The sequence below is a fragment of the Podarcis melisellensis genome (genome assembly GCF_964234715.1).
Source record: "Podarcis melisellensis genome assembly, chromosome: 1".
NCBI classification, from domain to species: Eukaryota; Metazoa; Chordata; class Lepidosauria; order Squamata; family Lacertidae; genus Podarcis; species Podarcis melisellensis.
Window position 1 is genome coordinate 124,168,541 of NC_138528.1, and position 13,064 is coordinate 124,181,604.

The window sequence follows — 13,064 nt, forward strand, 5'->3', positions numbered from 1 at the left end:
TTTCCTCTGGAATACGTGACTTAACCCAGATAGTACTGGGACTACCTTGACTTTACTGAAGCTACCTGAGAGCCTAGGAATTTCAAGGTTGTAAAAAAAGAGAGAGGTGATTTCAACTTCTTTCAGAAGCTGCTGTTCATGAATCTGATTTGTAGGAGACTGTTCTTGGCACAAGACTAATTGAGAAGAATGATGTAGTATGTAACATGCTGAAAATCAAGTGTAGGGATTTGCATACATGTACTAATTATTTGTGGATAAATAGAAAATTTAGCATAATTGACATTTGGTAATTCACATTTAACCAGAGTGATCACCTAAGACTGATGGGTTTGCTGATCAAACAGAAAATTCTTTGAAATTATTTTCCCTCAGGAAATTGAAAACAATCAAGAGCAAATTTGCTTTATTATGGTATAACTCCATAATCTTCAACAATTCCATGGGAAAACCAACGTGCCAGAGTTTCTTTTAGTGATTTTTTAAGTCGGGTGGGAAATAGTTTTATATAGTCTTGTTGTTGCTGTTAGTGTTTTAATTAAATAGATTTGTGTACCACTCTTTATCCAAAGATCCCAGTTTAGGTCACATGTGGTCATTTTGTGTTGTAAATTAATTCCTTCCTTTGCAGACTTCGTTTATATATTTAGCAGAACTGTCATATACCTGCTTAAAATGTATTGTAATAAACTGCTATTTTGAAATGTAGTTTTTTCCTCTTTATAGGAAGCCAGGATACATTCTGTAAGAAGAAATTTTTCTCATCCTTCTTCTATGAGTTTAAAGCCTCGTTACGCACGAAGTCCTCACTTTCATCCTAGAAAGGATTACAGATCAGATGACACAGTGCTCACTACTTCTTCCTCTACAGACACTGTTAAATAGCACCATAGTTATACTTAATAGCTAATATGAAGGTGTGTGATTTTGTAGCTCCTAATGTATATTGAATACTGCTAAGTCAAAATGTCCTTGCTTTTTTGTAAGGTGTTTAAAGACCTTGCACTTGTAAACATAAATCGTTTACTCTTAGTAAACATAAATTGCAGGATAAAATCATGGTTACCTTTATCAATTGGTATTCTTATATGGTGACAGACTTGTAATTGAGAAATATTCAGGCTATACATGTGCTGTTTATTATGCCATTTAAAACTAGCATATTTGTTTTGCAAGCCAAACTTAAAATTCATTTTCATCTGATAGGTTACAAGAATGACTAAGTACAATATTAAAAAACATTTTTGCTTGGTGGAAAACACATGCTATGTTGGAATCCAAATATTTTATTTAACATTTGTATTTAACCATATTTTTGGTTTTTTAAAAAATAATTTGGTGCAAATACTGTTTTACATATTGCAACTGAAATAAAATCAATCTTTTTTTTAGTTTATAAAAATCAAAAATAGTTACATCTGCTTATGTCCAAATAATTTTTTCTGATTTTTGTGACTGATACTGTTCTGAAGGATATAAAATACTACACACATTTTTGATACTATTTTGAATGTGCAAAAATACAAGCTTTGCATTAATAACATAATCTATTACAGCATTTGAAAACTTTCATTAAGCCTTTGTCTTCTCCCTGTGCAGGATCAGAATGAATCACTGCCTGTATCATGTCCTGAGGAGGAATACAATTATCCTCTTCTCCACAAGGATTAGAATTGTTTATTCCCTGCTTTTGTTTTACAAGCTTTTTGTTGTAGTCTCTCAATTTATACTTATTCTGGCAGAATAAATATGCCTGCTGTATTCAATTAGAATTGAAGCCTTTTTATCAAAGGTGAAGTCCAATTGTTTTATTTTTAAAAAAAAGTCAGGTAAGGATTTCATAGAGTCAGTAATACTACGTCAGCAAGGTAGCATTTAAATAAATCTTTTAAGAACTACTGGTACTGTCTTAACAGCAAACTGGAAATAAATAAACATTTAAATACAACCTTATTACCTGCTTCACCCACAGTGTACCTGCCATTACACGTGGCTGGAGTTAGGATAAATTCAGACTTTTACTAAAAAAATATTTATTTTTCTAGTAACATGTTCACTCTTGAGTCTTTAAATAGGTTTGCACCTTTATAGAACATAAAAAGATCATATGCAAAAATAATTTATACCTTTTGTAAAAATGTTTGTGATAACCCAGCAACTATCAGATTTAAGTAGTTTTTATGTCAAGTATAAAGAACTTGAATGGTTGGGGGTTATCTGTTTAATGTTACTGTTTTTATATTAGCAGAGGTTTTAAAATATATCTGTATAAATGTGTTCACATCTATTGAAACTGCTTTATAACTGTGAAAGGATTTGCTCAGTTGTATATATCCTTGTAAACAATATAAAAGTAGCCAAGAAAAGGCCATGTGTTCTGTTACTATGGCATTATTTCTAAGTATATCATGAAACCATTGTATATAGCTTATTTCATCCAAGCAATCAGGATCAGTTTTGAATCTTTTGCTTGGGTTCCCATTTTTACTCAGTGTATTAGACTAAAAAAAGCATAGTTTTCTGAAAATATTTCAAAATTGGGATGTCCAAAGAATGTCTGGCATTTAGAACTGCAATTTAGAAAACAATGTCATTCATACTTGAAATCCTTTGTTCTTACTGCTTGCGTTACGGAGTTATTGATATTTATATCAGGTTAAATAATACCCAAGGCTTTCCATTTTAGTTAATTCATTTAAGAGAGCAATATAAACATCAGGATTAGATTTTTTTTTAATCCCTGTTTGGCCAAGAGTAACTCCATACACACAAATATAGTAATAGAAAGAAATGTCTAATGCATAAACAGGTCCCTCCCTCATACCTATTTCTAAGGGGTTATAACAGAAGTAAGAAAACTGTCTTCTACTCTTTGTATCTGTGGGCTGTTATCAAACCTTTTGAAATGCATGGAATTTTTTTTTTAATGCAACATTACATTGTAGAATTTGGGCTAATACCTGGTCAACCATACTATCTTGAAGGCTAGTTGAATCTAATATATTCCTTCCCCCTTATTATGTTTCTCCATAGAAAAAATAGCTCCTGAGTCTAGTGTACTTACTAATTCACCTCATTTATATATTGAGGGTTAGCAAGCAAACATTAACAACACCACTCTGTGTTGCAATCCTGATTTTAAAACTTTTATCTGGGATACATGAGAGAATCATATTTGCCATAGATTTAGAGATTGAATGAATTATTTAAGTAATGCTTACGATCATAACTCCAAACGTATTTTAAGAAATAGGTGAAGAACTACCATAATGTTAATTAATACAGGACTTTTCCTATGACTGTTTTGAAATGTTCAAAAAATGTGAACACCAAATTGTTATTTGTGCTAGTGAACTGGGGAAAATTCACTTTAATCATCACATTGTCATTTGACATATCACTTTGCTATTTCTTTATGCTTTTTAACATACTCTATAATCCATGTAACAAAATAAACTACTCAACAAACTGCATTCTACTAATGATAGACAAAAGTAACAGAACACATGGCTTTGCATACAGACTTTCTACCTGTATTTTAGTATAGTTTTACAATGTAAGTTTATTGTAATATGTGTTAGTGTAAATGTTAGGGTAAAATGGTAGTTTTGGGACGCTCATACTGCACCAGCTTTTTAAGAAATGTAAATGTCACAAGCAAGATATTTGAAGAGATACATATACAAATATACTAAGACACTAGATTTTTTTAATACATGGTAATTCCATATTACTGTGGAGCTCTGATTTTGAACATTGCTACAAGGTATAGCAGAAGAGTATTATTTTGTTTTGGGCTTCATTATTGGACAGTGTCGTTCAGAGCTTTTGGTGTGATAACAAAACACAGCTGGAAAATGGCACTTGAAAGCAGGATGTATCGTGGGGTATTCTTTAACGTATTTTCAAAGGAATATAAGAGTTTACTTTTGCCATGGTAATAAGGAGTAGTTCATAAAAATGCTGATCATAAGTAGAATGTTTTTGCATTGTCATACAATTCTAGCTAAATTAACAGGGTACCAACATGGCTCCTTATGCATTTACTATAGTTCCTGCAACCTTAAGTAAGTTAAGATAAATGTACAGAAAGATGTTTTCTCAATAATTTTATAGTACTTCAAAGTTTTACAAATTTGTTCGCTACTCATTTTTTGTTTAAGCTATGGGTATAATCCAGTCACACTGAAGGATTCTGTTAGGCTCAGTAGAGCCTTGATTTACAGACATCACAAACAAGCATGAGGCAAGGAAGCGGCGTTGTAGGCCTATGTATGGACTTTCCATTCAACCTAATGCCTTTTGCACAACCTCTACACACACAGTGGAGAAAACATGTCTCTATGAACTATTTGTGCAGGGGTACTAGGCCCACACTGGACTGGATTCTGCCATGAATGTATGATATACAGTAACAATATTGGTTCCTGTAGCTTGTACCATTTTTAAAAAGCCAATGGCTTTGTAACAAAAGTTTCATCTAAATAAAGCATTCTTTATCTACTATTGGTAATGCAGATTCATTTTTTAGAAAACAATAGTGTCAGCAAAATAAAAGCAAGTTAAAGGGGGTTTCATATAATACCTGATCATCAAGAAACAGAATCCTGGATAGAACTATTTTGAAGGTGTCGGGTCATGGAATAGTTTAGATCTTAATTATTCCAATTCAGGGGTGTCCTAAAGGGAGGACAGGGAGGGGTCATTGCTCCCCTTCTGGTGTTTCGGACCACATGGCCACATGAACTCTACCTGTGTATTGAGCAGCTATTGTTATAAACAATAAACTGGGCAATGTGTTGCTGTTTGATCTTAGTTGCTGCTGCTGTAGTAATAGGATGTAACATGAAATTAACCACAAAACATAGATCCTTAAAATATCCTCCTCCCCACACACTGTTTAATCTTGAACAGAATTTCCAAGAGTAAGCCTTTAAACCTAGCTGAGAAACTCCTCTTCTCAAATAATTTTGTCCCTTTCCTGAAATGTCAAATGGCTCTCAGCTCCGCTTGTATTCTATGGACAAAATTAATGGAATGCAATATAAGTTCAGGTGCCCCTCACCAGCTCCAGTTGTGCTATTGAATGCATGCCTTTAATTTGTTTCTGACCCAGCTACGTGAGAAGTTGAGGCAGTTGTGCACAGAAGGTCCTCGGTCCCCAGCGATACATAGGAAAGGTACTCGGCCTCATCCGGTGTACCCAGTGACTCTAGTAGTTATCCTGACTCCAAGGAGCCTTCCACTAGCAAGTGAGGTGTTGTAGGCAAGGTGCAATAATGGCAAAATGCAATATCTAGACCAGTGTTTCCCAACCTTTTTTGGGCAAAGGCACACTTGTTTCATGAAAAAAATCTCGAGGCACACCACCATTAGAAAATGTTTAAAAAATTAACTCTGTGCCTATATTGACTATATATAAAGTAACTCTCTTTAATAGGAATCAAATAAACACAAAGAATTTTATAATTACTTTATTATGAAATAGTAAGTAAACAGAAATATGAAAAATTATAAAATACTTTATTCAGTGCGCCTTTTGTCCCTCTCCTCGAAATGCTCCAACTCAATGTTCCTCCGCGGGCTGGCCATTGGAGAGCCGTGTCGCCCACACCGCAGCCCAATACAATATGAACCCTCCCCTCGCAAGCGGCAACCCCTCCACACTCCCCACCTTAAGCCTCCACACGCGCCCTGCCCAAAGAGATGCCCGCCTGCGCGCGAGGGGATCCTTTACCTCAGCATCCCGCCAAAAAAAAAAAAAGGGCGGGAGACTGCGGTCCCTCAGAGGCTGGGCGTTAGGAAGAAGCAGCCGCCTTCATCTAAGCAGGAGCAGCAGCAGCTGTAGCTGTAGTAGCGCCAAGCTGTGCCGGGGACTCCGTGCCCATGAGGGGAGGGAGGGGAGAGAGAGGAGAGGGAGCAGGTCGCCCTCTTAACTCACGCGCGCGCAGGCACCACCACGCATCCCTCGCGCCCTCTCGCAGAGCCCCTGCTCAGCACCTCCCGCCTCGGGGACGCCCGTCATGAGCCGCTGAGAGGCCGCCAAGCCTCCAGGCTTTTCCCATTCAGCCTTAGGCGCGCGCCCGCCTCGGGAAAAGCGGAGGTGCTGGGAGGCTGAGAGAGAGAGAGAGAGAGGACGCCGCTGGCCGCGTCCCACCCTCAGTCGGCTCGGAGCTACTGAGGAGAGGGAGGTGGGGACGACGGCGCGTCTGTTCCGCTCGGGGCCAGCGCGCCCCCGCCCCCTCTCCAGAATCCCCAACTAAATACGATGCGCCAAGGGAGGGGGGAGAACCCACCCACAAAGAGGACGCCTTTCTGCAGGGTGCCTAAGGCCTCTCGCCGCCCGACTCGCCCGCCTCCCTCCCACGGCACACCAGGCAACGTCTCGCGGCACACTAGTGTGCCGCGGAACACCGGTTGGGAAACACTGATCTAGACAGCATTTTGGCTCCTCAGGTACAACAGAAGAACTTAAATTTGCTTTGCTTTATATTTGAGGGCAGGGACATGGGTGGCACTGTGGGTTAAACCACAGAGCCTAGGACATGCCAATCAGAAGGTCGGTGGTTCAAATCCCTGCAACGGGGTGAGCTCCTGTTGCTTGGTCCCTGCTCCTGCCAACCTAGCAGTTCGAAAGCACGCCAAAGTGCAAGTAGATAAATAGGTACCTCTCCAGCGGGAAGGTAAACGGCGTTTCCGTGCGCTGCTCTGGTTCGCCAGAAGCTGGCCACATGACCCGGAAGTTGTACGCCGGCTCCCTCGGCCAATAAAGCGAGATGGGCAACCCCAGAATCGGCCAAGACTGGACCTAATGGTCAGGGGTCCCTTTACCTTTTTATATTTGAGGGCAGTTGGTTCATCAACAAACATATGGGACATTTTGAATTGTTTTAATGCTATAACCCACCCATCTGTTGTATGTGCAGCCTTTGAAACCTTCAGCACGTTCCTTGAGAGGGCAGTGTGTCCCATGGTGGGACACCCAACAGGTCACCCACTGCCTGGACAAATTTTTTTGTTTGTGGGAGCTGGTGAATCCAGAGGCTGCCAGGACCTGCTGGTGGCCGTCCAGTGGCTATATGACGACTTAAGAGGTAGGTCCTCGCTGCCCACAAAAAAGCTTAAGGGCCTTCAGGTAAGTTCATTTATTTGGGCCTCCAGGTAGACTCTGGTAGCTTCCTCAATCCCTTCCACTCCTGTTTGCCATGGTGGCGTGTAATGCTGTACATCTCCCATGGGTGCGTCCCAGCCGACTGGCAGCAAGAAACATCCCAGCGGCAAGGGCTGATGGAATTCAGGCCAGATCTTTGCCCTACTGCCATGCCAACCCTGCCTATCTGCTGTAAAACCAAAATTAAGTGGCCTGTTTCAGCCCACAAATGCCTTTTCATTGTGCTTATTTCCACTGCTCCAACGAGCCTGGCACAGAATGATAAACTGATGGTGCAAAATGAGATTTTTAAAATCTCAATTTGACATGAAGACCAGGAACTAAAAATAACCCCTGTATAACTAGTTAAGCATTTTTGTTGTTGTTTAGTCATGTCCGACTCTTTGTGACCCCATGGACCAGAGCACACCAGGCACTCCTGTCTTCCACTGCCTCCCGCAGTTTAGTCAAACTCATGCTGGTAGCTTCGAGAACACAGTCCAACCATCTCGTCCTCTGTCGTTCCCTTCTCCTTGCAGCCTCCATCTTTCCCAGCATCAGGGTCTTTTCCAGAGAGTCTTCTCTTCTCATGAGGTGGCCAAAGTCTTGGAGCCTCAGCTTCAGGATCTGTCCTTCCAATGAGCACTCAGGGCTGATTTCCTTCAGAATGGATCGGTTTCGTCTTCTTGCAGTCCATGGGAGTCTCAAGAGTCTCCTCTAGCACCACAATTCAAAAGCATCAATTCTTCAGCGATCAGCCTTCTTTATGGTCCAGCTCTCCCTTCCATACATCACTACTGGGAAAACCATAGCTTTAACTATACGGACCTTTGTCAGCAAGGTGATATCTCTGCTTTTTAAGATGCTGTCTAGGTTTGTCATTGCTTTTCTCCCAAGAAGCAGGCGTCTTTTAATTTCGTGGCTGCTGTCACCATCTGCAGTGATCATGGAACCCAAGAAAGTAAAATCTCTCACTGCCTCCATTTCTTCCACTTCTATTTGCCAGGAGGTGATTGGCCCAGTGGCCATGATCTTAGTTTTTTTGATGTTGAGCTTCTATGGGAAATTTGGGCTGTTTGTTCTTATACAGCTGCCCCCAGTGCCTTTATCTCTGCAAGTCCAAAGAGAGAGAGAAAATTCCAGACAGTGTTAACTAATTGTTGTTTAGTCGTGTCCGACTCTTCGTGACCCCATGGACCAGAGCACGCCAGGCCCTCCTGTCTTCCACTGCCTCCCGCAGTTTGGTCAAACTCATGCTGGTAGCTTCGAGAACACTGTCCAGCCATCTCGTCCTCTGTCATCCCCTTCTCCTTGTGCCCTCAATCTTTCCAAACATCAGGGTCTTTTACCTAATACTAATAATTTAATAATAATTTTATTATTTATACCTATAACTATAAATGTGTTGTCTTACTCTCAAGGAAACTTAAATAAGCTGTATAAAGACATCATTCATAGACGGGTCAAAGTTGAAGCAACACATTTACTTGTAAGCGCTGGGATCATATAATCAGAGTTGTAGAGTTGGAAGGTACCTTGTGGGTCATCTAGTACAACCCCCTGCAATGCTGAAATCTTTAATGCTAGCTGCCAACTTGCAGGGGGCTAAGACGCCTTTGAACAATGCAATTGATAAGATTGTGGCTTAGCTAGGCTGCAAGCCCTGAAGAAATGAAAACAAATACAGTGGTACCTCTGGTTACATACTTAATTTGTTCCGGAGGTCCGTTCTTAACCTGAAACTGTTCTTAACCTGAAGCACCACTTTAGCTAATGGGGCCTCCCGCTGCTGCCACGCCACGCGATTTCTGTTCTCATCCTGAAGCAAAGTTCTTAACCCAAGGTATTTCTGCGTTAGGGGAGTCTGTAACCTGAAGCGTATGTAACCCGAGGTACCACTGTATAAGCAACTAGTTGAAAATCCACTCCTTTGCTCTTTGTTTGCAAAAAGCCCCTAAAACAGAAGTTTTAAGAATTAACTGTTAGCTTAACAGAAAGATTGCCATAGAGCTCTTTCTTGTATAATGTGAATCAAATCCCTCCTCTGGGTTTGCTATGATGTACATTTCATCCTGTTTCTAAATGGGACCTATCAAAAGCAGAGAAGGTGCTTTTTAAATCTTTTTTAACTTACTAAGTCAATTACTCCAAATACAATTTGTACTGCTCTCTAGCCAAGAGAGTCTTTTGCTATTGTGTGCATTTTCCCCCCAGCTGTCCTGTGTGAAGGAAGTCAGATCCAAACTCACATTTAAAACAAGAGTTCTGAACTGCTTTTCATTTGCTTCGCTCCCCTTTGAGATGCCAGAAGCAATTTCCTCTTGAAGTTGACTTCCTTTCTGGAAACGATTTTGTCTCAAACCATGTTGAGGCTCTCTGGTCCCATTATCTGACTAACTTGCTCTTTTTTGTTCCCTTTTCTTTGCTACTGCAGCAAAACAGACCTTCTGGCTGCAAGGGAATCACGCTGAAGTTTTGCAGCAACTTTTTATTTCGGTTGTTTTCTCACATCATTATCAGCCAGCCAAGAGGGACAGACAAAGCACTCATTGGTGCCCTCTGCAACAGAACACTTCTAGCGGGGGCTGGCTGTAAATTGACGTGGCATGGAAAATCTCTGCTAAGTTTGTAACACTTTGTATGTTCCTGCAAGAGCAGTAACACTCTTGCCCAGGAGGACTTCGTCGCCTGAAAGCATAAAGGGTTATACGCCTGGATGTAACTATGGCTGGAAAATTCCTCCTGTTTCTAACTTGGGACTTGAATATTCTTTTTTCTTTGGTGTTGTGGCTAGCAGTAAACAGCATCTAAAACTTTGAGATTCCTTCCTCTCTCTTTTTTTCTCCAATCAGAGGGAAACAGATTTTGTGGCATTCTCCATTTCTACCTCCACCCTCTTTGCACCTTCCTGCTCCCTGCGGCTGCGACCATGGGGTGCGGACTCAGAAAACTAGAAGACCCAGATGATAGTAGCCCTGGAAAAATATTTTCAACGCTAAAGAGACCGCAAGTGGAAACAAAGACGGACTCTGCTTATGAATACATATTGCTTGATTTTACTTTGGAAGGTAGGTATCTTGTTTCAGCAGTACTCTGTGCCAAAGGCTTAAATGGGCAAAAGTTTTCCTTATTTTATTTCTTTGGGTTAGATATGGGGAAACTAATACACGAGAATCTTTCAACACCAGTCACTGTTAATCATTAGGCTAATGGTTTAGAAATGTGTTAAATTGTGCGTATGAATGCCAGAAAAAATGTGTATGCACGTAACAATTAGCACGTTGGTGCCTCTGTTCAGAAAAAAAAGGTCTTTTTCCAAATCTGTGCAGAGCTGAAAGCCAGTTTCTGTCAGTATCGGCAGTTCTGTTAAACTTGACAGTAAGCACTACTTAAGAGCACTTCTACAGTGGAAAATACCTTTTAACTTCCTATTCTTTGTTTCGTGTTCTGTTTTGTTTTTGTAGCTCAGGCATGGAAGGAACACTGAATGTTGTGCAGTTAAAAGGCAGGCAGTGTGGGTCTTCTTCCCTCTTTTGTAGGGTTTTTCTTGTTTCTAACCGACTCCCTGTCCCAGAAAGTTGAAAACATAAACAACCGACCCCAGACGGCTTCCCATTAAAAACAGGCAGTTCTATTCAGCTGTACAGTAGTTGCTTCAGGGACTCATAATTTTTGCTGAAACGTTTTGGTGTAGCTTCTCCGAGGCAGTTCTTGTGGTTGCAGTGGCCAGAATATATTAATGTAGATTACAAGTATAGATTTCATGAAGATTGTTGTGCAGGACACATTTTAGTCCATTACCTGCATTTTTGGCTTTTCATTCTGTATACAATTCATTTCTCTTTGGGTGAAGCAAAACTTCTTTGTGTGGAGAAACAGTAGCAACAACGACAACAAACTCTTGAGTCTCATGCTGGATTACCTAATACATGAGCGATATACCGGTCTATAAGTTTAAATTGGCAATTGATTTAATGCATTCTAGATTTTGTTTGCAATTTTTGTTTTGCTACATAGCTACGTAGCATTTTGAGTTGCATAGCTTTGACGTTCCTGAAAGTAGTCTGATGGTGGTTATTTCATGTGAAAAACAATTATTTTTCATTAAAACACACGTTTTAGCAACTGAACGCAAGGAGGAGGGGAGGTATCTTTACATCACTGCAATGTTCCAGGACATATACCAAAAAAATCAGGGTTCGAGCCAGAATTTCTGTTTTGCGAATGGAAAGACTCTATTCGTGGAAAGGGTTGCGATCCAGCAGAGACTCCTTCTGGAGGAATGGGGGGCGTGGTAAACAGGCCCAGAGTCAGCAACTCGCCTAGTGGGGGGCAAATGTTAAGCCGCAAAGAACCCACTGGGGCTGACAACAGTCGCTGGCATCTTCCTTCTACTTTTTCCCTACCAGGACAACCCACCATTTTCTTTTTCCCAGAATGCTTCTGGGCATAGATGGTTGCAGCCTTGGGCAGTGTTCTGCTTCAAGGAAATAAAGATGTTGGTGACCAGTCATCCCTCGCAGCTGCTCTGGAACCCAATATTTTCCCCAACACATCAGCTGTTCCCTCTGAGCTGCATTGCCTCTGCCCTACCCCGGCCATTGCAACAGGAGCCTTCACTGAATTGCGGACTCTTCTGCAAACAGGAGTCCTTCCTGTTTACAGAAATCTGGGACTGCTGTGCACCACCTGGCGAGCTTATTAAGGAGGATCTTGCCAGCATCGTGGATGTTTTGTGTGTGTGTGTGTGTGCCGGAGGCCATCATGCCCAGATCCCCCCAGAACTGGTGCCAACCCTGGAAGCAATTTTCACAAATTCATCCTTCTTTTCCACCTCCTCCCACACTGTTCTGGAGTATCCCCACCCCACCCTCTGGAGCAGATTTTCAGGGAGAAGGAGAGATCTGTCGAAACCCATTTTCCACAAGCAGCGCTGTGAGCGGAGTTCCCGCTGCAGCAACTCTGAATCTAATCTGTCAACAGTATTGTTCTTAAATACTTCCCTGTTGTTAAATTTGCAAACCCTTCAATGATCTGAATGTTTAGATGCACTCAGATAGTTTTCTGTACAGTGGTACCTCGGGTTACATACGCTTCAGGTTACAGACTCCGCTAACCCAGAAATAGTACCTCGGGTTAAGAATTTTGCTTCAGGATGAGAACAGAAATCGTGCTCCAGTGGTGCGGCGGCAGCAGGAGGCCCCATTAGCTAAAGTGGTGCTTCAGGTTAAGAACAGTTTCAGGTTAAGTACGGAACTCTAGAACGAATTAAGTACTTAACCTGAGGTACCACTGTAATCTCATTAGGATTTCAGCAAAGACACAAGACCCCTTTTACTTGCAGTCTGATACAGTGATGTATATTTACTCATATGCAAGGCTCAAAGGGACAGAGCCTAGGACATGCCAATCAGAAGGTCGGTGGTTCAAATCCCTGCAACGGGGTGAGCTCCTGTTGCTCGGTCCCAGCTCCTCCCAACCTAGCAGTTCGAAAGCACATCAAAGAGCAAGTAGATAAATAGGGAAGGTAAACGCCGTTTCCGTGCGCTGCTCTGGTTCGCCAGAAGCAGCTTAGTCATGCTGGCCACATGACCTGGAAAAACTGTCTGCAAACTTCGGCTCCCTCGGCCTGTAAAGCGAGATGAGCGCCGCAACCCCAGAGTCGTTCGCGACTGGACTAAACTGTCAGGAGTCCTTTATCTTTACCTTTTTAAGGCTCACGTTCAGGCAAGTATTATTGTAACCATAATTATGGATGTCATCCTAATCCTAAAAGTTTGTAATGATGTGTCTGTCTGCAGCTCAGAGGCAAGAGCTACATCTCAGCAGTTCCATGGTACAATTACTGCTTCTAACGTTCTTGTGCAGTCTTTAGAACACTTAATCTTATGTTTTCGTTTGTTATCTTAGCAAA

At 41.4% G+C, this 13,064-nt stretch overlaps 3 protein-coding genes across 10 annotated transcripts in view; 2 read left to right on the forward strand and 1 right to left on the reverse strand.

The window, feature by feature from the left end:
* Window positions 1-4,503, forward strand: part of BOLL (boule homolog, RNA binding protein) — a 37,014-nt gene extending 32,511 nt beyond the window's left edge. For 4 of the 7 annotated variants that reach the window (XM_081898477.1, XM_081898476.1, XM_081898473.1 and 1 more), the window contains exon 11: window positions 727-4,503. In XM_081898477.1, coding sequence (XP_081754603.1) covers window positions 727-885 — 159 coding nt within the window. In that variant the 3' untranslated portion in view covers window positions 886-4,503. Of the gene's footprint in view, window positions 1-709 lie in introns of all 7 variants that reach the window. The other 3 variants (XM_081898474.1, XM_081898478.1, XM_081898480.1) reach the window with 3 other exon arrangements.
* LOC309374741 (uncharacterized protein) overlaps window positions 1-13,064 on the reverse strand; it is a 235,482-nt gene that overhangs the window by 101,221 nt on the left and 121,197 nt on the right. The window lies entirely within an intron of this gene.
* Window positions 9,512-13,064, forward strand: part of RFTN2 (raftlin family member 2) — a 47,636-nt gene continuing 44,083 nt past the window's right edge. The window contains exon 1 of one of the 2 annotated variants that reach the window (XM_081930866.1): window positions 9,512-10,218. In XM_081930866.1, coding sequence (XP_081786992.1) covers window positions 10,080-10,218 — 139 coding nt within the window. In that variant the 5' untranslated portion in view covers window positions 9,512-10,079. The remainder of the gene's footprint in view (window positions 10,219-13,064) is intronic. The other variant, XM_081930865.1, reaches the window with a different exon arrangement.